Source organism: Bubalus kerabau, chromosome 11, assembly GCF_029407905.1.
Source record: "Bubalus kerabau isolate K-KA32 ecotype Philippines breed swamp buffalo chromosome 11, PCC_UOA_SB_1v2, whole genome shotgun sequence".
In the NCBI taxonomy this organism is placed as follows: domain Eukaryota; kingdom Metazoa; phylum Chordata; class Mammalia; order Artiodactyla; family Bovidae; genus Bubalus; species Bubalus kerabau.
Genome location: NC_073634.1, coordinates 8990068 through 9016759, shown reverse-complemented (window position 1 = coordinate 9016759; position 26692 = coordinate 8990068). Strand labels below are relative to the sequence as shown.

Sequence of the window (26692 nt, the reverse complement as noted above, 5' to 3'; positions counted from 1 at the left end):
CAAATAGAGCTAAAAATGACAAACTGTACCTCTTTCATTAAATCTAAGACCCTCAAAAGCCTATCAGTTTAGTCTTTTAAAACTCCTGGGAGAAGAGGCCCAGGCATGGCAGCTGGGAAATGCTCTCCAGATGACCCTGTAACTGGGAAATGTTATAAGATACACAAGCCTACTTTACCTCCAACTGGAAAAGGAAAATCAAGATGCAAAGGCAGTTCAATAACTTTATTGGACCATCAGCAATTAGTTCTCATCCACATTGACTGTCTGTAGATCTGCAAAAGAAGCGACAGCCGGTCACCTTCCACACACACACCTCATCCCATGCTCACACAAGAGCCTTTTCTGCAAGGGCTTAGGCAAGTATTATTGCAAGTATTATTCTGAATGACCTTTCCCAACCCAGATAGAGACGTGTTCCGTATCCTTTTGCATTTTCCCACACCATAACACAACTTCAAAAAGGTTTACTAACTATGCCTCTTACTTACATCCCTACTGGAAGGATCCAGAGATACAAGTAAATAGTGTTTGTTGAACAAATGAACTCTGGTTATAATAGGGCAAAGGATTTAAAAAATAAAGTAGACCTTACTTTTGAAGGTGGTGACGGGCACGTAGGTAACCAAAGTATAGAGCTTGTTTGGCGAGTCTTCGTCTTCATTACGTTTTCTGGACAACCGCACACGGATCCGGTATGGGACATTCCTGAAAAATAGAAAATACAGGTGTCTTGGGATGTGGAGGTGGAAACGGCAACCCAATACAAAAATACTCCAGTATTCTTGCTTGGAGAATCCCATGGACAGAGGAACCTGGCAGGGTCCATGGGGTCTCAAAGAGTCTGACATGACTGAGTGTGCTTGGGATGTACCTGTCTCAGCTGGCAGCCACCACTGCCGCAGCAGTGACCTCAGCAGAAATGTCAGCCCCACGTGTAAATGCTGGCTATGAGCAGCAGTAGGTGAACACAAGCGACTGTTAAACGTTCAGTTTCCCGGCCTCACGCACACAATCCTCCTCATGGCTCACCAACCTCCTCAGCAGCATCACAGCTGACTGCACCTGCTCCTCTGTTGACCCGAAACATCTCTCAGTTCATCGGACACCCCTCTCCCCATCTCAAGGGAGCCCACAAACAGCTCTTTCATTAGACACTCCCCGCCACAACAGCCCACTGCAGGGCTAAAGCTCAGGTCCCTGTCGTTGCATCCAACCCCAATGTTAAAAGACCACCCAGATGCAGACAGCACCCCCACCCTGCTCGTCTCAAACCCTCCGGTCCCACTTCTACCCTGGCCCCTTAACTGTCCTTTACAGTAACCCCCAAATCTGCCTACAAGCAGGACTTCTCAGCCTGAGCACCGCTGACGCCTGGCCGCACCATTTCTTGTATGCGTTGTGTGTGGTTGGCCGCTCTGTGCACTGTGTAACTGCTAGGAGTCTCTGGCCTGTAGCCCACCCCCACTGTGGACACTGCTCTTCAGTCTAGAGAAAGCCAGACTCCACACCATGACCTACAAGGTCTGTCTGCTGCCCAACTCCATCCTCACTCACTGTTCTCAAATCACACTGTCTACTCCACTCTAACTGACCGCTGTTCCCAGGTCACGTCTGTTCTCTTTGTGTGATGCGCTTACCTGACCTGCACACTGCTGACTCCTTCAGGTCTTAGCTCAACATCAGGTTAAAAGGCCTCCCCGCAGATGCTACCCTACTCCCTGAGCCACGGCTACGTGATCTTTTTCTTACACCTCGTGTGCGATAGCTCAGTGGAATGGTGAAATCTGTCTCACACCCAGACACCCAGTACCTGATCCCTTTGGCCCAGACGGCTTTGTTGAGCCTGGTGTCGATGCGCACATCCGGGGTTCCCATCTCCTTCATGGCAAACTTCCGGATTTCTTTGAGTGCTCTAGGGGCACGCTTCTTGAAACCCCTGAGATTCAAAAGTAAGTGAATGAAGTGAGTACAAAATTAAATGAAACACACAATACAGCGTGTTTTCATAAAACAAATCTAAACTAAACCTCTAACAACATAGGAACAATTCTTCACTATGTCATGCCCGCCAATTACACAATGGTAATCTTCTATGCACAATCTACTTTCAATAATGTAGTACAAGGATTCTGTCTATGATCCTTAACAGATGCTAATATATACACTGGTCACACTTTCTCTTTTTCTGATAAAGCAAAAATACCCTCAAGCTCTGATACCATCTGCCACAGAGAATATATAATCAAAGAATGTTAGAATATGCTTGAACACAAAGCACACACCACTGAAGTAAATACTATGTCATCAGGTTTCGGCAATCATTCAATACTAAATTAAAGGTCCCTTATTAACTTGGTCTATGATTAAAGACAGAGAAGGCAATGGCATCCCACTCCAGTACTGTTGCCTGGAAAATCCCATGGGCGGAGGAGCCTGGTGGGCTGCAGTCCATGGGGTCGCTAAGAGTCGGACACGACTGAGCGACTTCACTTTCACTTTTCACTTTCATGCACTGGAGAAAGAAATGGCAACCCACTCCAGTGTTCTTGCCTGGAGAATCCCATGGACGGAGAAGCCTGGTGGGCTGCAGTCCATGGGGTCGCACAGAGTCGGACACGACTGAAGTGACTTAGCAGCATGATTAAAGACAAGGGGCCTGGATGGACTGATTTCCTCTCAAAAAATGAAGGCAACAGTTAATGCTATGGATTTCTCAGCATGTGTCAGGCATGATTAACCTGTTGTTTAGAAACAGATACATAAATTCCTTAAATTTTGTGCTTTCAGTTAAATACAAAATGTGAGAAAGCAGAACTCTATTACTGACTAAAATGATCAATCAGTTGGTTAAGTGAAGGCTATTCCAAGTGGGGCAGAGACCAAGAGTTAAACAGACTGTGAATGTTAAGAGCCACGTCAGTTACCATATCCGCCCCCTCCCCATGCTACCCCTCACCAGCCTCCTTGAACCCATCAAACAAGCTCCCTTCATTCACTTAAATATTTAACCATACAGAAAAAAAATGCTACAAAGAAAAAACCAGAGAAAGGAGAGGAATAGGGAAGGGGGCTGCATGTTTAAGATGACCACAGATACTGAAGTCAAGATCCAAAGATAAGGGCACCTGTTTAGCTACCTGTGAGAAAAAGCATTGTGGGGGTGGGTAAGACTAAGCTCAACCTGCTGCCCTGAATCAGGTACTTGCCAGCTATGATTAAGTAAGTGGCCAACCCATGTAGAATCATAGCAGAACTCTGGCCTCTTAAGATGGTAAGATGGGAAGCCAGCCAATGGAGGGTCTGGGAGCAGACCCTCCAGGTGTTTGGAGTGGAGGAGGGAACCAGGAGCCCATCAAGGAAACAGGTTCCTGTCTCCTTGGTGGTGGGAGGCAGTGTACTCAGGCCGAGGAAGGCAGACCCAGGAGGACATGCTCCCTTGCCAACAAAAAGGGAAGGCTGCAGGGAAACTGGAAAGTGTGTGAGTGGGTGGGGTGGCGGGGGTGGGCAGCACAGACACACGGAGTTTGGTTCAGGGTTATGTAAAATGTGAAATGCCTATTAAAAAACATGTATGCATCTTAACAGCAGCTGGACATACGAGGCCCTAAAACTAGTCGCTATTACCAAGCACAGTTAGAGAAGGGCTGAGTCATGGACTCAATGTAAGAGGATGGGATGTGAGGAGAAACAGAGATCAAGGAGGAGCAGCTGCAGAGGCAAGAAAGACACAAGAATGTGAAATCCTAGGGAGTAAAATGAATGAACAAAGAACTGCCAACTGTTGCCCATCAGGAAGTAAAAACAACCTATTCATTTAGTACTGTGAAGGTCTTCACTTAAGGGCTTTTGTAACAAAAATGCCTGAAAAACTCATCCACCCGCGATGGCTCAAACCCACTCTTCTAAAGTCTGGTTAACTGTGTGGCCTGTAAAACATCATCCTAGGATTTACTCTTCACCCTTTTCTCTCTGGATGCTTGTCTACCTCCTCCTCCTAGCTAGGAGGGGAGGATCTTTCGGTTTCCTGTTGAACCTGCAGACCCCAAGATACACTGATGTGCTCAATGTGCTCCCCACATGAATCCACCACGCCCCAAATGGAAAGACTCCATATACACAATACTCCCTGGATCACACATGATCAACACCTGGCCAAAAGTGCCAGGCCCAGTGGGGTGGCTGCCACATGTAGGTCCCTCACAAAATCAGCTGTCCAGATACAGCCGAGACCGACCCAGCCAGTCAAGAAATTTTTGCAGGGCAATGTTTGCAGTTAAAAAGAATCCAAACAGCAGCATTCAAGAAAAGATGCAGTCTCCACTATCACTAGTCAGCACCATGTGCAGAAAAGGCAAGAAAGGACTACAACCAAACCTCCAGAGACCAACACCAAGAACCCAGACATTGGAAATCACCCCCAATATTCCTGTGTATCGCCAACGGACAACCTCCAGGTGTCCTCCCAGCAAACAACTCCACCGACACATCCTTTCCTGGTCTCTACAACAGTTTCACTCCCGTATTACGACTTTCTCAGTATCAGTACCCATCTGTGTGGGTCAGGGAACTAAAGAAACCGCATCACAGCGTTCCTGTTCTTGGCTGGTCCAGCTTCAATTAACTAGTGAATTTGACTACAAAGACCTAGACACATCAGCGTTCCCTCCTGCACAACCTTCAGGCCTTCCAGGGTTTTATTCAACGACAAAGCAACGAGCAGACTGGTTTCATCACTACCACATCTCCCCAAGTTGGCTCTCCCAGAAACCTTACCGTTTTATCTCCCGTTTCTAGGTATCAACCTCTGAGGCATTACCCTTTAAACCCTATAAACCTGAAACAGGGTCCAAGGAAATAAGACGAGCTTTCGCAGCATTAATGCGTAATTTCTGGCCCACCCAGCCTTCAGGCTAGACAGACTCAGGGACCACCAGACTGTGATTTCGGGAGCCCCCAACAGCAGGGCCAGCGGCAGGCCGCAGGGGTACTCACACTCCATGGATGCGCTTGTGAATGTTGATGGTGTATTCTCTTGTCACCACCTCGTTGATGGCGGACCGGCCCTTCTTCTTCTCGCCGCCCTTCTTTGCGGGAGCCATCTAAACAAACCCAGGCGACAGAGCCGCTTAGGGAGAGTGCGTCAAACCTAAGTCAAGCCCTCCCTCCCGGCCCGGCCTCACGCAGCCGCCCTCGGTACGGTTCCCGGGGACAGAAAGTCCGGCCAGGTCCCTGAAGCCCCAGGTCTGGGTAGAGACCAGCCAACTACCCCGCGGCCCAAGTATCGGTATCCCTTAGGTGCCCCCGCCCCGGAAACCCCTGCAGCTCGGGTTCCCCCAAGCCTGGCCTCTCTCAGGCTCTGGGAGCCCTTAAATGCAGGGTAGATTCCCGTGCGCCGGGGACGCGGGATCCCAGGCCAGCTCAGGACAGAGCCTGCAGGCCTGGTCAGCACAATCCAGGTAGAGGATGGCGCCGGATTACTGCAAACGAGACTCAGCAGCCATACTCACCCTGCAGGGCCGGGATTGGAAAGGAAGAGCGCAAGGGATTGTGGGAGAAGGAAAGCAGCCTCGCAAGTACAACTTCCGGGTTACCTGGAAGCGGGGGGAAAGAAGAGGCGCTGTAGTGACGCAAGCAGCGCGCGCCGGGGGGAAAAGGCATGCAGGCCTCTGGGGCGGGGCCTCGGGCGTCCCGCTTTCTCTCGCAGCGTCCTATCGCCCGTCTTCAACTCCTGCGCGCGAACGAGGGTGGGAGGGGCTTGCGGTTCGCGTTTAAGTCTTCAGAGAAAACGGGATCCTGGTCCCCAGGTGGAGGCGGGCAGGATAGGCAGAGAAGATGCTCTTCTGTCTTTCCCACTCGCTCAGTGATTCGGCCAGCATTGCCTGAACCTGTGAGCCTGGTTGGCAGCCCGGAGATGACCTACGCGCCTGCCGGCCTGGAGGGAGCCGGGAGCCTTTCCCGGCGGCAGCGATCAGCTAGCTGCAGAGATGCAGAGGGGCCTAGGCTAGGGGCGACGAAGGAGGCAGAGCAGAGGTGGGTTTGCACAAGAAGCGTTTCGAAATTAAAAGCGTCAGTTTGTAACTGACTATATGAAATGTCAATTTAGGAGACAGTTATTGATAAAATCACCTTAGAAAGGGAGAGTAAAATACTATGTGCTATTATATTGGAGAAATCCATATGATTTCGTGACCTTAAATATGTTTTTAGCTCTATCACAACAAAATGACCCAATAACAGCAATGGAAGCAGCGCTTTTATCCAACACCTGGTGTAAAATAGGTACCTTGAAAATAATGCCAGGAGGTCAGGTGTGAGTTGACAGACTTCATGGCCAAGTCCCGGGTCCCCATGCCAAACCCACGGGTTCAGAACTCTGGACCTTACGTCTGCTGATCAGAAACTGCATTCTCTTCTGGAGGGGCAAGGGCATGGTAAAAATCTTTCAATCTAGGAAGGATGTAAAAATTTTGAGGGTTGACTTACTGAAACCCTAGAATAGGGTTATGTTATGTATGTTAAAACTGGAGCACTTACATGTATGGCTGAGTCCCTTTGCTGTCTGCCTGAAACTATCACAATACTTTTAATCGGCTCTGCTCCAATATAAAATTGAAAGTTTAAAAAGAAATAAAAATAATCAGAATTATAAAGAATTCTCCAGTCAGGAAGGAAAAAAACAAAAACTGGAGCACTGAGAAGGTGTTAGGATGAGCCTGGAGTAAAACACAAGTTAGCTCTGTGATAGTCTTATTTTCCAACTAGTTCGGATGTAAAGATAATTAGTTTTGTTATATTTTGTGGGTCCTTGTACAACTTTTAAGAAATCTGTATCAGACAAGATTTTACTGTAATAACAAGTGTTAATATCTAATCTCTTTTCATCACTGGTAAAAATTTTTTTGTAAATTCCTAAATATTGATTTATTTGTTGTTTATGTAGCATATGATTAATAAGGGAAATGTTGAAGTGAAAGTATTAGTCCCTTTAGTCTGACTCTGCAACCCCATGGACTGTATGTAGCCTGCCAGGCTCCTCTGTCCATGGGATTCTCCAGGCAAGAATACTGAAGTGGGTAGCCAGTCCCTTCTCCAGGGGATCTGACAGGCAGATTCTTTATGGTCTGAGCCACCAGGGAAGCCCCATAAATTAGTAAATTGGACATTAAATGGCGAACAGTTAGTGGTGACTGTATCTTTCCATGTCCCAAATCCCCTCTGACAGAAATGGACTTCCCAGCACAGAGGATAGTTTTTCAGTTTGTCTGGATGGGTCGGGCCGTGGCTGCACTGCTGTCAGATGGGGACATCGGGAGGGGCAGATGATGTTAAAGGATTAAACTACATTAAATTCAGGACCTTTAAGTGCGTATAAAGTGGTTACCCAAGTTGGAGTATATATTTTAAGGCACATATTATTTTACTGAATGCACTGATGGGTTACCCTGCTTCTCCCATAGCTAGACATTGGCTGGATAGACAAAAATCCTAGGGAAGGTTTTTCTTTTTTCTTTCTAATGAGTTTTTCTCCCTGGAAAAATAAAGGTGCTTCACAGATGCCACAAGGCTGTGTATTTCAGCCATTCAGTCCACCATGTCATGCTTACAGAAGTATGCTGTTGTTTGGACTATTGCACATAGGCATTGTATGAAGTTCATATGTGTGATCCAAAAAGCCACACATGCCATTACTCTGGAAGACTCAGATTAGTTGTTTGTCTCGGTTACTAATGGCTGACTTAGTGAACCTCCAGGCTTCACATAAAGTGAAGGGAGAAACTTAGGCAATTTTTTACGAACACCCACATTTTACCAGATAATTTCAGCCAGAGTCCAACATATCATGGCTTAGCACCATCTCACAGTTGGCCTGTTCACCATATTGCGATATAGGATTGTATAAACAATCAAACAAAATGCTAATTTAATGGGCATTAGTTGCCATTAGAGACAAGATACTACATTTTAGTGGAGTTAGTTTAAAATATTCTAAAGCTTGGTGTATTTCAGAGTTCATATTTCAGTCACTTCTCATGAGCCAAGATTTTATAGTTTGTAAATAGAAAGGTCATGACAAGTTTGCAAAACAGTCTTTTAATCAGCACAATTAAATGGATCAAAAGTTTAAGGATTAAACTTCCCCTGACGTTATGTGGGTTTAAAGAAATGTACTCAATAAGAGTTTTCTGAGTTTACCCAGACTGTGAACATGTGTGAAGTTTAAGCAATACTAAATTAATTTAGCAGCATGACATAGTCCACCCTCTTCTAATGGCTTCCAGCTGGAAAATCCTACCACAACAAATATGTTGTTTCCATTAAAAATTTGTTCTACTTAGAAGTGCAGATTCTGACAGCCAATTAAAATACAAATTCTTTTACAGAAATATCAGATCTGGAAACCTTTGAATTTACCAAACAGTTAAATTACAAAATAGGTAATCTAGTGTGACACAGAATTTTTGTTTTAAAAAGAGGGTCCATTTTGGATTCCTGAGAGTAAATGATCCTAAGATATGCAAAATATTTAGACTTACCTTTTTTTCAGGTAACTCATATCGCAATTGTGTGAATAATTAAAACTCCTTTTGATGTATTTATGTGGCAGCCTCTTGGCTGCTGCTGCTGCTGCTGCTAAGTCACTTCAGTCGTGTCCGACTCTGTGCGACCCCATAGACGGCAGCCCTCCAGGCTCCCCCGTCCCTGGGATTCTCCAGGCAAGAACACTGGAGTGGGTTGCCATTTCCTTCTCCAATGCATGAAAGTGAAAAGTGAAAGTGAAGTCACTCAGTCGTGTCCGACTCTCAGCAACCCCATGGACTGCAACCCACCAGGCTCTGCCGTCCCTGGGATTCTCCAGGCAAGAATACTGGAGTGGGGTGCCATTTCCTTCTCCAGTGCATGAAAGTGAAAAGTGAAAGTGAAGTTGCTCAGCTTCCTCCGACTCTTAGCAACCCCATGGACTGCAGCCTACCAGGCTCCTCCGTCCATGGGATTTTCCAGGCAAGAGTACTGGAGTGGGGTGCCATTGCCTTCTCCAGCAGCCTCTTAGGCCATTGAAAACTGATCCTGGCCAGAGAATGGAGAGGAGTTTTCTCTCTTTTACAGGGAAGCAGGTATAAACACAGAGCTCCAGTGATGGAACAAGGAGGGGAACTTGGTTCTCTCAGGCCAGCGCTCTGCTGAGCGTTGCCATCTCAGTGATTCTCAGTCTCAGTGTGCCAGGGCACCCTCACGCCAGCGTGCTGAAGCCTCATGGAAAAGGGAGTGCCTTCTGCTGTATCTCCCCTATCCACATCATGTGTGCACAGGTCTCCCAGACAGACACACAAACCCTGGTGCATCACTTATGCATCACATAAGTGCTGGCAAGCAAGAGGCCATGGAACCAGGTGAGTTTAATTATGGGCTATACCTGCTTCTGTGGATTATGGCTTGGTCATCTCTATGGATTACCCATGTCTCTTAAGTTAGAGATGTTTCCAGGAACTTTTTCTGGTTTTGTCGTTTGTTTTGCTATCATTTCTAAAAGAAGCATTGATTTCTTCTGGCACAATCTTTAAAATAAAGATCAGGATCCCAATGGGCTGAGATGCATGTGAGCCCAAAAAACCTAAGGCCATTACCCAGATTATTGGTTGCTCGCTCCCACCTTTTCCGGATGTTTGATTATCCTTAGAAACGTGTTGAAATTAAAAAAAAAAAAAATGTTTACTGACGAAGAGAGGTATGAATGCATCAAGAACAAGGTACAGAAACTGCCTCAAAAGGAAATTATACAAATTTGTTAATTTATTACAAAATGTCCACTCACAGAAATACACAAGAAAACTTTTATCCTTTTATATTTTGGGAAAGGAACTGGTGTCTCAGATACAAAATAATTTACACAGAATCCATACAATTTTATTTTATATAGAAATAGGTCCTTATTACAACGGCTGTACAATTCACTACACTTCGTCTTATAATTACATAAAATCTTCTCTTTAGAAACATCTCAACAAAACATACAAAAAAAGCAAAGTGCATTTTTGAAAAGGAAAATCCACTCCTGGGTCTCGGTCAGGAAAGATATGTAGAAAGCTGCGGCATCCTCACTCCGAGGGCCAGCATGGCGGGGAGGGGGGGTTTCCTGGGGCCCTGCCTGGCCTGTAAAACCTTCCCTTTCACAGTCCTTGAGTCCTGTCAGGATCCCAGAACATTACCTGCAGGATTGTACTTTGCGTTGAGTCCACCTTTGTAGTTGCAATCACCGGGAAGTCAACAGAAAACAGTCCAGTGTTACATTCAGGATAAGAAAAAAAAAAGCCAATCACCAGAATGGTGTGGGGAGAAGAATCTCATTCCATTAGGGTTTAGGCGGGAGGGTGGGAGGTGGGGGCGCTGCAGTCTGGTTAATAATGCCCAGCTTTGCTTTCTGATTGGTGGGCTGTTTTTGTTACTGGGGTCTCCGCGTGAAGTCAGGAGACTTGGTTAAAAAAAAAAAAAAAGAAAAGTGCCTACGTTATCTCTTTGTGCAGCTGTGCAAATTAAGACAGAAACGATCATCTAAAAATAATGAGAAAAAAAATCATCTCTCCATTCAAGACATCGCTGACCGGGTGCTTCTCCGAGGAAAGAGGGTCCAGAGAGTAAAGGCCAATGAGCACATGCGCACGTGGCGCAGAGGCTGGTCCACGCTGGGAGGAGGGGCGATCCAGCAGAGACGCTCCGTCTCTAAGCTGAACAGAGCGATGCTCTGATGCGCTCAGCTGGGGACCGCGGTCGGTCCGTCCGGGTATGGTTGTAGAGTGTGGCTGTGAAGCACAGGGAAAGGGGAAACAGGGCCAGCTTCCCTGCTCACTCATGTCCATGCTGGCCGCCGCCCTCGGACATGGTCACCACCCAGGAGCTCCGAAATGGATGCGGCGTGCACGGAAGTTGGGGTGTCCTTTAAACCCTTCTCCCCAACTCCTTGGCCACCCGCCCCCTCGTCCGTCCATTGGTTAAAGCTGATGTGACCCAACCGAGGTGCCCGGCCACTACCGGGGCGGCTGCTGGAGGCCTGAGGACTCAGACAGGCTGCTGACCCTTCGGGCCGGGCGTGCAGGCCCTGGCGTCGGGTAGCCCAGGGACCCTGGCTGTTGCGAGTAGGTGGAGAGAAGGAGAGAGTCCTGCTGCTCACTGTGCAGAGAGGTTGGCACCTGCACCTGGAAAGAAAGGAACCAGCTCCAGGGAAGGTTCTGGGATTCAGGGACTCCTTCCCTAAATGGCTGGGGTGGTGATGCAGTCCTCCTCAGATTAAAGGGTCCTCCTCCCCTGCCTGAAGACCTGGGGGGAAGGAAGCCCAGCTTCTCAGGCCAGCACTAGGGGTTCCTGCTGGCCTGGTGGCTGGGAGCCCGCTGCTGCTGCTGCTAAGTCACTTCAGTCGTGTCTGACTCTGTGTGACCCCATAGACGGCAGCCCACCAGGCTCCCCTGTCCCTGGGATTCTAGGCTGCAGGAAGTGGTTTCTTGAACACATGCACAGGAGCCCCCAGGTAGCCTGTGTGGTATTGGATGCTGGAACCTGACACCACATGTACATCATTGCCGGCACAGCATCCAAACAGGCCTGCAGTCCACATACTTTTCACTGGTGGTCCCTATTTCCAGAATCGCTTCCAAATACTGCCATGTGCCAGGAAGCATTCTAATTTGAAGCTCAGAAACTCACTGGGTTTTCCTGGTGCCTCAGATGGTAAAGAATCCACCTGCAGTGCAGGAGACCTGGGTTCAATCCCTGGGTTGGGAAGATCCCCTGGAGAAGGGCATGGTAACCCAGTTCAGTATCCTCAAAGCCTGGAAAATCCCATGGACAGAGGAGCCTGGGGTGGGGGCTACAGTCCACAGAGCCTCAAAGAGTCAGACACGACTGAAAACTGACAACAACTGGTCAAACATTAACTCTGGAACCTTCAGTCTCACCTCGCATTATTCCCAGCCATGAAATCTCCCCTCTAAGGAACCCAGTCCACCCTGTTTCCAAAGCTGCGCAAGGCACATCTGCCCCTCTGCCTCGGCACAGGCTGCCTCTGTTGTTGAAACATTGTCCCCTCACACCTCACACTCAGCCATCCACACTTGGAGAGTTTCCGTCCCCACGCCTCATCCTTTTTTGACCTTGGCCCCCCAGCCCCAGTGCTCCATTGGCGCTGACTCTCTGTGATGTCCCCTGTCCCCCTGTGCTCAGGGGACCTGAGTGCTCCTTGCATCCTTAGCCCTGCATCTGGATGGAACAGGCACCTACAAGCACGCCAGTGGCTCCTGATGAAGGCACAGATAGATGGGCAGCCTCTACCTTTCCCCTGCCTTCTCCCCTCATCAGTTCTGTCCCAGATCACTCCAGGGTCCTGCAAGCGGACCAGGGAGCAAAGCTGCAGTCCAGAGTTAACTCCCACTAAGACGTGGTGTCAGGGAGATCTGAAAACTATGCCATAGCTGGTTTAGCCGCCTTGGAATTCAGTTACAATCTAGAACTCGAGGAGGACTCTGCATCTTGGTCACCCCACACATTCACCTATGGCTTCGAGGATGCCCAAGCAGGGCGGGTGGGGGAACAGAAGCTACACTGTGCCTTCTGGTAGGGGCTTGAGGCTGTGGAGGAGGCCCCATTGGACAGGAAGGGGCACGTGGGCATGTGTGGGAGGGAAGGCCAGACCCTGAGCAGACACTTCTGTCCCATCTGATCCCCCAGCCACTGACTCACAGCCCTTCCTTCCAGTGCTTGTGGCACTTGCTTAAAATAAGAAGTGACCACAAGATTACCTATATACAATGGAATATTACTCAGCCATTAAAAAGAATGGAATAATACCATTTGCAGCAACATGGATGGATAGAGATTGTCATACTGAGTGAAGTAAGTCAGAGAAGGAGAAAGTGTATGACATGTTATATGTGGAATCTAAAAAGAAATTATACAAATTAACTTATTTACAAAACAGAAACAGACTCACAGACTTAAAAGAGAAGGAACTTATGGTCCCCAGGGGGGACAAAGGGAGAGAAGGGATAGTTAGGGAGTTAAGGATGGACATGTACACACGGCTGCATTTAAAATGGATATCCAACAAGGTCTTACTGTACAGCACAGGAGACTCTGCTCATTGTTAAGTGGCAGCCTGGATGGAGTGGGAGTTTGGGGAAGAATGGATCCATGTATATGTATGGCTGAATCCCTTTGCTGCCCACCTGAAACTATCACAACGCTCTTAATCAGCTATACTCCAATATAAAATAAAACTTTAAAAAAAAAAAAAAAGAAGTGACCACAAGGAAACATGCCCCACATTTTCCTGGAAAGCCTCAAATTCATGCAATGTTATCTCATTCATTTAAAGGAAGTTTGATGAACCTTTAAACATGATGTAATTTTCTACTCATATGAGATACTGCATATAAACACACTAACGAGCCCAACAAACATGGCAATCAGTGTCTGATTTTTGCTCTAAGAAAGTGTAGACACCATAATAAAAATTACTTTTTAAAAAATGGACCATCTTAGCGCATAATAACAAGAGGCCAAATAGCTGCTTCTAAGTTTCTCACACTGTATATACAGAGACTTTATCCACTTGGAGCATGATAAACTTTAGAAATGATAAAGTTTCAAATATGAATCTGTCTGAGGCTTATTTTTATACTGACGCCTAGAACCCCGTTGAAAGCCCGGAACGGAAGGAAGGGCCCATCAGGCCTGGGCTGGGGACTCGGCCCTGTCTCCCCCTCCCCAGGCGCGGCCCAGCCCCACCTGAAGAAAGTGCGGAGGCTGCGGCTGGGCCTGTGCAGGCTTCAGGGGTGCCGGCTGGGAGGTGGGGAAGCTGGGCTGCAGCCCCATCAGCAGGACAGGGGTGGCGGCGCTGCTGCTGGTGGTGTGCACGTCGGGGTTCTGAAACACGGCCTGGCTCTGCGGATACCTGTTTGGTGACACACAGAAGAAAGACCTTTACAAAAACTATTGACATGACACCAAGGACACGGATGACAAGAGGAAAACAGACAGACAGGACTTCATCACAGCTAAGACCTTGTGAGCATCACTATCCATGCAGTGAAAACACTGCCGGAAAAAAAAAAAAAGCTGTCAGAAAAATCTTTGCAAGTCCTATATCTAATAAGAGGTTGCTATCCAGCTACATTTCTACAACTCACCACCACAACAAATGCAAATAACCTGGTTAAAAAATGGGCAAAAGGCTTGAGCAGACATCCTGGAAAGAAAAGGTACAAATGGCCAATAAACACATGAAAAGAGTCATTAGGGAAATGCAAATCAAAACCAAATGAGGACTTCCCTGTTGGCACAGCAGATAAGAATCTGCCTGCCAGTGCAGGAAACAAGGGTTCAGTCCCTGGTCATACCACATGCCACGGGGCAAACTAACCCCCACAAATGTTACCATGGCAAAACTGGGAGCGTCAACAGTGTTACCCAGCATGCTGCTGGCATCATTGTAACACAAACAAGTTAAGGGCAAGATTCTTGCCAAGAGAATTAATGTGTGTACTGAACATATTACGCACTCTAAGAGCTTCCTGAAATGTGTGAAGGAAAATGATCAGAAAAAGAAGGAAGTCAAAGAGAAAGAGACTTGGGTTCAGTTGAAGTGCCAGCCCTGCCCATCAACAGAAAATTGGATTAAAGATTTACTGAGCGTGGCCTTGCCCATCAGAGCAAGACCCTGATTCCCCCACAGCCAGGCCCTCCCATCAGGAAGCTTCGACAAGCCCCTTAGTGTCATCCATCAGAGGGCAGACAGAATGAAAACCACAGTCACAGAAAACTAACCAAACTGATCACATGGATCACAGCCTTGTCTAACTAAATGAAACCATGAGCCATGCCGTGTAGGGCTACCCAAGACAGATGGGTCATGGTGGAGATTTCTGACACAAAGTGGTCCACTGGAGAAGGGAATGGCAAACCACTTCAGTATTCTTGCCTTGAGAACCCCATGAACCCAGGATGAAAAGGAAAAAAGACATACACTGAAAGGTGAACTCTCCAGGTTGGTAGATGCCCAATATGCTACTGGAGAAGAGTAGAGAAATAACTCCAGAAAGAATGAAGAGACAAAGCCAAAGCAAAAACAATGCCCCATTATGGATGTGACTGGTGATGGAAGTAAAGTTCAGTGCTGTAAAGAACAATATTGCATCAGATTAGATCAGATCAGTCACTCAGTCGTGTCCGACTCTTTGCGACCCCATGAATCATAGCACGCCAGGCCTCCCTGTCCATCACCAACTCCCGAAGTTCACTCAGACTCATGTCCGTCAAGTCAGTGATGCCATCCAGCCATCTCATCCTCTGTCGTCCCCTTCTCCTCTTGCCCCCAATCCCTCCCAGCATCAGAGTCTTTTCCAATGAGTCAACTCTTCTCATGAGGTGGCCAAAGTACTGGAGTTTCAGCTTTAGCATCATTGCATAGGAACCTGGAATGTTAGGTCCATGAATCAAGGTAAATTGGAAGTGGTCAAACAGGAGATGGCAAGAGTGAACATCGACATTTTAGGAATCAGTGAATGAAAATGGAATGAGCGAATTTAATTCAGATGACCATTATATCTACTACTGTGGGCAAGAACCCCTTAGAAGAAATGGAGTAGCCCTCATAGTCAACAAGAGAGTCTGAAATGCAGTACTTGGGTATAATCTAAAAAATGACAGAATGATCTCTGTTTGTTTCCAAGGCAAACCATTCAATATCACAATAATCCAAGCCTATGCCCTAATTGAAGAAAGTAGGGAAAACCACTAGACAATTCAGGTATGACCTAAATCAAATCCCTTATGATTATACAGTGGAAGTGAGAAATAGATTTAAGGGACTAGATTCGATAGACAGAGTGCCTGATGAACTATGGATGGAGGTTCGTAACCTTGTACAGGAGACAGGGAGCAAGACCAACCCCAAGAAAAAGAAATGCAAAAAAGGAAACTGGCTGTCTGAGGAGGCCTTAAAAATAACTGAAAAGAAGATAAGTGAAAAGCAAAGGAGAAAAGGGAAGATATACCCATTTGAATGCAGAGTTCCAGAGAACTGCAAGGAGAGATAAGAAAGCCTTCCTCAGTGATCAGTGCAAAGAAATAGAGGAAAATAATAGAATGGGAAAAACTAGAGATCTCCTCAAGAAAATTAGAGATACCAAGGGAACATTTCATGCAAAAATGGGCTCGATAAAGGATAGAAATGGTAATAGGCCTAACAGAAGCAGAGGATATTAAGAAGAGGTGGCAAGAATACACAGAAGAACTGTACAAAAAAGATCTTCATGACCCAGATAATCAAGATGGTGTGATCACTCAGCTAGACCAGACATCCTGAAATGTGAAGTCAAGTGGGCCTCAGAAAGCATCACTACGAACAAAGCTAGTGGAGGTGATGGAATTCCAGTTGAGCTATTTCAAATCCTGAAAGATGATGCTGTGAAAGTGCTGCACTCAATATGCCAGCAAATTTGGAAAACTCAGCAGTGGCCATAGGACTGGAAAAGGTCAGTTTTCATTCCAATCCCAAAGAAAGGCAATGCCAAAGAATGCTCAAACTACCGCAGAATTGCACTCATCTCACACGCTAGTAAAGTAATGCTCAAAATTCTCCAAGCCAGGCTTCAGCAATATGTGAACCATGAACTTCCAGATGTTCAAGCTGGATTTAGAAAAGGCAGAGGAACCAGAGATCAAATGGCCAACGTCTGCTGGATCATCGAATAAGCAAGAGAGTTCCAGAAAAACATCTATTTCTGCTTTATTGACTATGCCAAAGCCTTTGACTGTGTGGATCACAAGAAACTGTGGAAAATTCTGAAAGATATGGGAATACCAGACCACCTGACCTGCCTCTTGAGAAACCTATATGCAGGTCAGGAAGCAACAGTTAGAACTGACATGGAACAACAGACTGATTCCAAATAGGAAAAGGAGTTCGTCAAGGCTGTATATTGTCACCCTGCTTATTTCACTTCTATGCAGAGTACATCATGAGAAACGCTGGGCTGGAAGAAGCACAAGCTGGAATCAAGATTGCCAGGAGAAATATCAATCACTTCAGATATGCAGATGACACCACCCTTATGGCAGAAAGTGAAGAGGAACTAAAGAGCCTCTTGATGAGAGTGAAAGAGGAGAGTGAAATAGTTGGCTTAAAGCTCAACATTCAGAAAACTAAGATCATGGCATCTGGTCACATCACTTCATGGCAAATAGATGGGGAAACAGTAGAATCAGTGGCTGACTTTATTTTTTGGGCTCCAAAATCACTGTGGATGGTGACTGCAGCCATGAAATTAAAAGAGGTTTACTCCTTGGAAGGAAAGTTATGACCAACCTAGACAGCATATTAAAAAGCAGAGACATTACTTTGTCAACAAAGGTCCATCTAGTCAAGGCTATGGTTTTTCCAGTAGTCATGTGTGGATATGAGAATTGGACTATAAAAAAAACTGAGTGCCGAAGAATTTTGAGTTGTGGTGTTGGAGAAGACTCTTGAGAGTCCCTTGGACTGCAAGGAGATCCAACAAGTCCATCCTAAAGGAAATCTGTCCTGAATATTCATTGGAAGGACTGATGTTGAAGCTGAAACTCCAATACTTTGGCCCTCTGATGTGAAGAGCTGACTCATTTGAAAAGACCCTGATGCTGGGAAAGATTGAGGGCAGGAGGAGAAGGGGACGAGAGAGGATCAGATGGTTGGATGGTATCACCGACTCAACGGACATGAGTTTGGGTAAACTCCAGGAGTTGGCGATGGACAGGGAGGCCTGGCGTGGTACAGTCCATGGGGTTGCAAAGAGTTGGACAAGACTGAGCGACTGAACTGAACTAAATACTCCAATCACTACTTCGGAGTTCACCATAGCTGAAGGTGAACAGTTCTACAAGGGCCTCCAAGACCTTTTAGAACTAAACAAAAAAAAAAAACCCCAAAAGTCCTTTTCATCAAAAGACCTGGAATGCAAAAGTAGGAAGTCAAGAGATATCTGGAGTAACAGGCAAGTTTGGCCTTGGAGTACAGAATGAAGCAGGGCAAAGACTAACAGAGTTTTGCCATGAGAATGCACTGGTCACAGCAAACACCCTCGTCCAACAACATAAGAGATGACTCTACACATGGACGTTATCAGATGGTCAATACCTAAATCAGAGTGATTATATTCTCTGCAGCTGAAGATGGAGAAGCTCTATACAGTCAGTAAAAACAAGACCAGGAGCTGACTGGATCAGATCGTGAACTCCGTATTGCAAAGTTCAGAATTAAATTGAAGAAAGTAGGGAAAACCAATAGGCCATTCAGGTATGACCTAAATCAAATCCTTATGATTATACAGTGGAAGTGAGAAACAGATTCAAAGGATTAGATCTGATAGACAGGGTGCCTGAAGAACTATGGATGGAGGTTCATGACATTGTACAGGAGGCAGTGATCAAGACCATCTCCAAGAAAAAGAAATGCAAAAAGGCAAAATAGTGGTCTCAGGAGGCCTTACAAATACCTGAGAAAAGAAGAGAAGCTAAAGGCAAAGGAGAAAAGGAAAGTTAGATCCATATGAATGCAGAGTTCCAAGGAATAGCAAGGAGAGATAAGCAATCCTTCTTAAGTGATCAATGCAAAGAAATAGAAGAAAATAGAATGAGAAAGACTAGAGATCTCTTCAAGAAAATTAGAGATACCAAGGGAACATCTTCATGCAAAGATGGGCACAATAAAGGACAGAAATGGTATGGACTTAACAGAACCAGCAGGTAATAAAAAGAGGTGGCAAGAATACATAGAAGTATACAAAAAAGATCTTAATGACCCAGATAACCATGATGATGTGACCACTCACCTAGAACCAGACATCCTGGAGTGCAATGTCAAGTGGGTCTTAGAAAGCATCACTACAAACAAAGCTAGTGGAAGTGATGGAATTCCAGTTGAGTTATTTCAAATTCTAAAAGATGATGCTGTGAAAGTGCTGCACTCAATATGCCAGCAAATTTGGAAAACTCAGCAGTGGCCACAGAACTGGAAAAGGTCAGTTTTCATTCCAATCAATCCCAAAGAAAGGCAATGCCAAAGAATGCTCAAACTACTGCACAATTGCACTCAAATCACATGCTAGCAAAGTAGTACTCAAAATCCTCCAAGTTTGGTTTCAACAGTATGTGAACCAAGAAATTCCAGATGTTCAAGCTGGTTTTAGAAAAGGCAGAGGAACCAGAGATCAAATGGCCAACATCTGCTGGATCATAGAAAAAGCAAGAGAATTCCAGAAAAACATCTATTTCAGCTGGTAAAGAATCCGCCTGCAGTGTGGGAGACCTGGGTTCAATCCCTGGGTTGGGAAGATCCTCTGGAGAAGGGAAAGGCTACCCATTCCAGTATTCTGGCCTAGAGAATTCCATGGACTGTATAGTCCATGGGGTCACAAAGAGTCGGAGACAACTAAGTGACTTTCACTTTCACTTTCTTCTTCATTGACTATGCTAAAGCCTTTCACTGTGTGGATCACAGCAAACTGTAGAAGAATATTCCCATTCTTGAAGAGATGGGAATACCAGACCACCTGACCTGCCTCCTGAGAAATCTGTATGCAGGTCAAGAAGCAACAATTAGAACTGGATAAGAAACGATGGACTGATTCGAAATTGGGAAAGGAGTACGCCAAGGCGGAGTACATCATGAGAAACACTGGGCTGGATGAAGCACAAGCTGGAATCAAGATTGCCGGGAGAGTTATCAATAACCTCAGATATGCAGATGACAGCATCCTTATGGAAGAAAGCAAAGAGGAACTAAAGAGCCTCTTGATGAAGGTGAGAGAGGAGAGTGAAAAAGCTGGCTTAAAAATTAACATTCAGAAAACTAAGCTCATGGCATCTGGTCACATCACTTCATGGCAAATAGATGGGGAAACAGTGGAAACAGTGACAGACTTTATTTTCTTGGGCTCCAGAATCACTGCAGATGGTCACTGCAGGCATGAAATTAAAAGACACTTCCTCCTTGGAAGTAAAACTATGACCAACCTAGACAGCATATTAAAAAGTAGAGACATTACTTTGCCAACAATGGTCTGTCTAGTCAAAGCTATGGTTTTTCCAGTGATCATGTATGGATGTGAGAGTTGGACCATAAAGAAACTGAGGGCCGAAGAATTGATGCTTTTGAACTGTGGTGTTGGAGAAGACCCTTCAGAGTCCCTTGGACTGCAAGGAGATCCAACCAGTCCATCCTAAAGGAAATCAACCCTGATTATTCACTGTAAGGACTGATGCTGAACCTGAAGCTCCAATACTTTGGCCACCTCATGTGAAGAGCTGAATCACTGGAAAAGACCCTGATGCTGGGAAAGATTAAAGGCAAGAGGAAAAGGGGATGTCAGAGGATGAGATGGTTGGATGGCATCACCGACTCGATGGACATGAGCTTGAGTAAGCTCCAGGAACTGGTGATGGACAGGGAGGCCTGGTGTGTTGCAGACCGTGGGGTCTCAAAGAGTCCGACACGACTGAGGGACTGAACTGAACTGAAAGCACTCCAGAGCACCACAACTCCGGAGCCTGTTTGCTGCTGATGCCGAGCCCTTGTGCCCGTGAGCCCACATGCTGCCGTTGAGTCTGTGAGCCTCGTGCCCGTGCTCCGCCACACGAGCAGCCACCACCATGAGAGGCCCTGGCACTGCGACAGAGTCTCCACTGCTCACCAAAACTAAAGAAAGTTTATGCAGCGAGAAAGACCCAGCACAGTCACAGAAGAAAAAATCAAAATGAGGTATCATTTCATTACAAGTTAATGAAAAAAAGTTGTACATAACAAGTATTGTTGAGGATGTGGAGAAATTGGAGCTCTTGTGCCCTGTTGGTGGGAGGGTAAAATGATGTAACTGCTGTGCAAAACAGTGTGAAGTTTCCTCAAAAAGTTAAACTTAGCGTTACCATGTGATTCAGCAATTCTACTTTTGGGTATGTGCCCCAGAGAAGTGAAAGTAGGGGACGGAAACAGTTATTTGTACATCCACGGTCGTAGAAGCGTTATTTACAATAGCGAAAAACTGGAAGTAACCCCACATTCATTGATAGATGATAGATAAACAAGGTGCCGTGTATACAGACAGTGGAGCATCATTCAGCTTTAGAAAGCAAGGAGATTCTCATATAGGTCACACCATGGGTGAGCCTCAAAGACATCACACCGAGTGAAATAAGCCCATCACAAAATACGAATACTGTACGAGTCCACTTAGATGAGACACCTAGAGAAGACAATTGATAAGAGACAAAAAGCAGAAGGCTGGGGGCAGAGTAAATAGGAAGTTGGGGTTTAATGGGGACACAGCTTCAATTTGAGATGATGAAACAGTGCTGGAGATGGACGGTGGTGATGGTTGCACAAAAACGGGGATGTACTTATGCTGCTGCATTGTACACTTAAATACAGCTAAAATGGGAAATTTTATGTTATATGGAATATACATTTTTTTAAAAAGAAAGAGTACTTGATGATAATGGCCAAGTAACAAGGGGAATGCCATTTGGGAGAACTCTGGAGGAGTCCAGACCAGCACAGAAATCGAAAGTGTTAGCCACTCAGTCGCGTCAGACTCTTTGCGACCCCATGGACCATAGCCCACTAGGCTCCTCTGTCCATGGGATTCTCCAGGCAAGAAAATTGGAGTGGGTAAGCCATTCCCTTCTTCAGGGGATCTTCCCGACCCAGGGATCAAACCCAGGTCTCCTGCCTTGCAGGCAGATTCTTTAGCATCTGAGCCGCCACGGAAGCCCAGAAATAGATATTTAAAGATACTCTACAGGGACTTCCCTGGTGGTCCAGTGGTTAAGACTTCACGTCCCAAGGGAGGAGGTGCGGGTTCATTGCTGTCAGGGGGGCTAAGACCCCACATGCCTCCTAGTCAGAAAACCAAAACACAACACAGAAACCATACTCTAACACATTCAATACAGATGTTAAAAACGGTCTACATGCAAAAAGTCTTTTTTAAAAAAGATACTATGGAGAAGTCCATTTACATTTTTAGAAGTGTTCTATCTCTACATGGGTCGTTTTATGGTAACAGGCACTGGGGATTCCAAAATTTCAGGGGCCTATGCGTGTGGGAGGCAGACTCTGACCTGCCCCAGAAGACGGAGTGTTAGGTCATGTCTGGAGGAGATGGACGGGGAGATGTGGACGGTATAAATTACTGGGTTGACCGAAAATGACAGTTTAGATGTTTCAGAGGAAAGAATTTCTGTTTTTGCCTAGTTTCCTGCATTTGAAACATCTCTGGAAAGTGATGTCACAATAAGTGTTTCCACTTATCTGGATCATTTAGAAAGAACAGTCCAAAACCAAAACCAACATCCTGCACACCCCTCCAGGCAATGGAGAGCATCATCAAGAGTTTAAAGGCAGTTTCCTTGCAGTGTACAGCTCCCGCCACCCCCAGTGCCAGCACCCCCACCATCATAGGGTTTTCATGGATGTAGGTATGGGCCCCAATCTTCAGAAATGCTCAGTAGCCATCACTGTGACTACTACTGGAGGAGGACACAGGAAGGACTCCAGCAAGCAGCCGCCGGGGCATGAATGGAAGGCCCCTGCGTCTGGGCACAGCAGGCCTCATTAGCTAGCCCTGTCCCCGTGAACTTCTGACGCAAATGAAACAGTGTTTATATGACCACGGTGTCTGCTTTATTTCAAAGGGCTTGGAACTATTTTCCAGTGGCTTTTCAAGGATTCACTCCTCTGGCTCCAGTAAACCTCTGTCCCTCGTAATGAAATTGGCTCAGCACAGCTGCCTGGGTACTGGGGGTGGCAAGCAAAGAGCCCAGGGCGAGGAGAGAGAGAAGGCTCCATGTCTGGGAGGGCAGGAGGGCCCCACGTCTGCACAGGGTCCTAGTTCAGGGCCCATCCTTGGAACCACAGAGCAACAAGCTTGTGTAGGGGAATCTGCCAGCATCGGGAGGCCAGCCGGAGCTGCACAAGAGCCCTGGGGAAGGGGGACAAGGCTCTGTAAGACTCTGTTGACCCGGGATGTTACCCCTTAGATCTGCACAGATGGGAAGACAGCAATGAACTTGGCACGTAAAGAATTATTTCCTTCAGGTCTTGTTCTCAGCCTGGAATGCTGACATGAAGTTTTCTCTCTTGACACAGGAAATGGAGGAACAACAGCTGAGGGGAGGAGTCCTTTAGAAAGGTGTGGGCGCATGTGGATCCGCCCTGCAGTGCCCGACTCGCAGGCGTGTGGCTGGTCCCGGCAGATGAAACCCTGCAGCCTGAGACCACTCAGTGTGGCTCCATGCCCCACCCCTCCCCAACCTGGGCCACCTACTTGACTTGCCGTCCGGTCCTCCCGACCTCTGAGGGCTGCCTCGCGTCACAGGATCCGGGCATCATGGGCTGGATGGGCTGGCTCAGCAGTAGCCTTAGAGCCGAGGAGGACAGAAATGGGAAACTGATCAGTACCCAAGCTGTGGACCCGCCGGCCAATCCGCACCTGCTGAGCCTCACTGGACCCTTTCTGGCTGGTCCCACAGAATCCCAGCTGCTCTGTTCTGGAGGATCCTTGCTGCAGGAGGTCTCTTCCTCAGGCCATCGAGACCCTAGCCCTGTCCTGTCACTTCATGAGCTGAGGTCAACTGCAGAGTTGATTAACAAATGAGTCATTTCATAAAAGGGAAACAGACTGACAGAGAACAAACTTATGGTTGCCAGGGGGAAGGATGAGGGGATAGTTGGGGAATTGAGGATAGACATGTACACATGGCTATATTTAGGATAGATAACCAACAAGAACTTACTGTACAGCACAGGGAACTCTGCTCAGTGTTATGTGACAGCCTGGATGGGCAGGGAGTTTGGGGGAGAATGGACACATGTATATGTATGGCTGAGTCCCTTCGCTGTCCACCTGAAACTATCACAACATTGTTAATCTGCTTTATGAAAAAAGTGAAAGTGTTAGCTGCTCAGTAGTGTCTGATTCTTTGTGACCCCATGGGCTATAGCCCACCAGGCTCCTCTGTCTATGGAATTCTCCAGGCAAGAATAACTGGAGTGGGTTGTCATTGCCTTCTCCAGGGATCGAAACTGGGTCTCCTGTATTGGCAGGCAGATTCTTCACTGGCTGAGCGACCAGGGACTCCAATACAAAATAAAAAGTTCAATTAAAAAAACTGCAGAGGATTTAGAGTCTGTTTGTCTAAACTCTGCCTCCATCTTCAGCAGAGAGCGGAGTGTAAAACTATGTCTCAGGTATCTTTCCAACAAGGACAGAGTCTATACCTGAGCTGCCGGTCATGGCTGAAGTCCGGGCTGGGTTGGCCCTGGGGGGCCTCCTGGGAGGCGGAAGCTGGCGTGGTCAGGCTCAGAGCCAACGGGAGCGCAGTGGTGGTGCTGCTAAACTGGGGTGTCAGGCTGTTCCCCTGAATCATCTGTGAGCTTCTCAACGGCTTTGGACCCTGGAGCAACCATCGAAACAAGAAAGGTAAACCTTCAGCTCAACTCAGGTGTCACCTCCCCAGAACCTCCTTCTGTATCCGCTTAGGCCTTTCCGAACATTTAGGACCCACTGACCATCATTATGATGTTTTGGTGTTATGACTGGCTTTCCCGTTGGACCGTAAGCATCTCAAGAATTCTTTAAACCCTTTGGGATTTAAAGGACAGTGCCAGGCTTGGAGCAGGCAAGCCGTTACTGAATCCATGATTGTTTGTTATTTTGTTCCTAAGTCCTGTGTGACTCTTTGCAACCCCATGGACTGTAGGAGCCCCCCAAGCTCCTCCTCCTCTTGCCTGGGATTTCCCAGGCAAGAATGCTGCAGTGGGTTGCCATTCCCTTCTTAGGGGATCTTCCTGACCCAGGGATCAAACCCATGTCTCCTGTATTGGCCAGTGGATTCTTTATTGCTGAGCTACCAGGGAAGCCCAAATCCATGATTATGTGTATAAATAAAAGAGGCTTCAGGAAAAGCTGTATCCAGCCTTCCAAACTGTGATCGTCTGGAAGCAGGGGCTCAGAACTTCTTGAATCCATTGGGTTCAAGTGCCACTGAGTGATGGGTGACCCTGTCAGACTGCAAGGTCACTGGTAGTAAGTGGTAATGACTGGGAGGGCAGGGCTTGAGAGGGAATCTGGGGGACCAGGAGGAGCATGGTGACTCTGCAGAAAGGGATGGTAAACAGAAGTGGATAACTGTCCTCACACGTGTGTGTGCATGCTAAGTCGCTTCAGTCGTGTCCAACTCTGTGTGACCCTATGGCCTGTAGCCTGCCAGGTTCCTCTGTCCATGGGATTTCCCAGGCAAGAATACTAGAGTGGGTTGCCATTTCCTCCTCCAGGGGATCTTCCTGACTCAGGGATCAAACCTGTGTCTCATGTCTCCTGTACTGGCAGGTGGGTTCCTTACCACTAGCACCACCTGGGAAGCCTAAAGCCAGGGGCATTGACGGACACCAAGGACATGTGTGTGTCCCCATATGTGGGGATGTGTGGCTTTCAGCATGCACGTCAGAGACGGCCATTTCTACCTCTAGCCAAGCTCAGAATCAGAGCTGAACATTCCAGCTGCATGATACCTTTAAAGCATTTTAATATATTGATAAAACACAGAAGGGAACCAGTAGAACTTGGGACTTCGAAGTGACAAAGACAAGAAAAACCACATCATGATTATCCAGCTCTGGTCATAGGAGAAGTAGATTTCTGGTTCGTGAAGACCATCTGCTGGTGACAGGGACTGAGTCTGGAGATGAGCACATTTACCTGGGTCGATATCACACTCGATTCTCTTAGCAGGTGCTGGTTTGTGACCTGGGCAGAGGCTATCTGCCCTGGAAGCTGCGGGCTGGCCACAAGCTGGGGACCTGGGCCGGACCTCTGCTGGAGCTGCTGCTGAGTCTCCGGCCGCTGGGCACTGCTGAAGCTCAGGGATCCATCTGGCTGCTGCAGAAACATCTGGAAGCACAACAGAAATGCCATAAGGCTGTGATCACTGCCCTCACGGGCCCACACGTGTACGGCCCTTTGTATGGCCTGCCTATCCCTGGCATAATGGCAGCTTTCTTATTCAGGCTGACCTGCCTGGGAAGGTTCACCCACTAGACGTGGAGACACTGAGTGCCTGGGAGGCCACCAGCAGAGTGCATGAGCCGGAGAGGGGCAGCCGGTGGCACGGGTGCCGACCTGGCCCGCAAGAAGGCTCCGGTCTAGTGATGGGGGTCTAACAGGGTGAAAGATGCTGAGAGCCAGGTATGCCACTTGACATGCTCTTTTAGTCTGTACTGGTTTGTCACTTTCTTATTAGAAGGAGAAACTTCTTGTGAATGGAAGGAATAACACAATCACGGTGGCACAGGGTTGGTTGACTAGTGGTGGGGGGCACATCATCCTGGCAGTAGGACCTATGCCTGGGCTTGAATCTCTGACCAGTGACCACCATCTGTACCCATCCTATGGTTTGTATCATCCGTCCAGCTCCCAGCTGAGAGGGCAGTCCTGCCCTGGTTAACTAGGTGCCTCTGCATCTCCAGGAAGGCAGGTAAGTCCAAAGGATGACATAACATCAAGTCCATGAACTTTAAAATGATGTTTAAGAAAAAGTTTTACAATCACCACACTAATCTCTATGTGCTATTTAATAGGTCTCAGATATTCAATAAGCACAGCTATATCAG

At 47.0% G+C, this 26692-nt stretch overlaps 2 protein-coding genes across 2 annotated transcripts in view; both read right to left on the bottom strand.

Moving 5' to 3' along the window:
* Nucleotides 1-210: 210 nt before the first annotated feature.
* Nucleotides 211-5644, bottom strand: RPL31 (ribosomal protein L31). The gene is made up of 5 exons (XM_055539456.1): nucleotides 5511-5644; nucleotides 4996-5102; nucleotides 1814-1939; nucleotides 596-708; nucleotides 211-275 (listed from the first exon to the last, which is right to left on the bottom strand). The coding sequence occupies exons 2-5, from the start codon at nucleotides 5100-5102 to the stop codon at nucleotides 244-246; spliced, it is 378 nt and encodes a 125-aa protein (XP_055395431.1). The 5' UTR covers nucleotides 5511-5644; the 3' UTR covers nucleotides 211-243.
* A 4152-nt stretch (nucleotides 5645-9796) lies between these two features.
* NPAS2 (neuronal PAS domain protein 2) overlaps nucleotides 9797-26692 on the bottom strand; it is a 249044-nt gene continuing 232148 nt past the window's right edge. The window contains exons 18-22 of the mRNA XM_055539452.1: nucleotides 25782-25973; nucleotides 24302-24477; nucleotides 23349-23441; nucleotides 13777-13942; nucleotides 9797-11192 (exon numbers count right to left, since the gene is read on the bottom strand). Of these exons, the coding sequence (XP_055395427.1) occupies nucleotides 11025-11192; nucleotides 13777-13942; nucleotides 23349-23441; nucleotides 24302-24477; nucleotides 25782-25973 (795 nt within the window). The 3' untranslated portion in view covers nucleotides 9797-11024. The remainder of the gene's footprint in view (nucleotides 11193-13776; nucleotides 13943-23348; nucleotides 23442-24301; nucleotides 24478-25781; nucleotides 25974-26692) is intronic.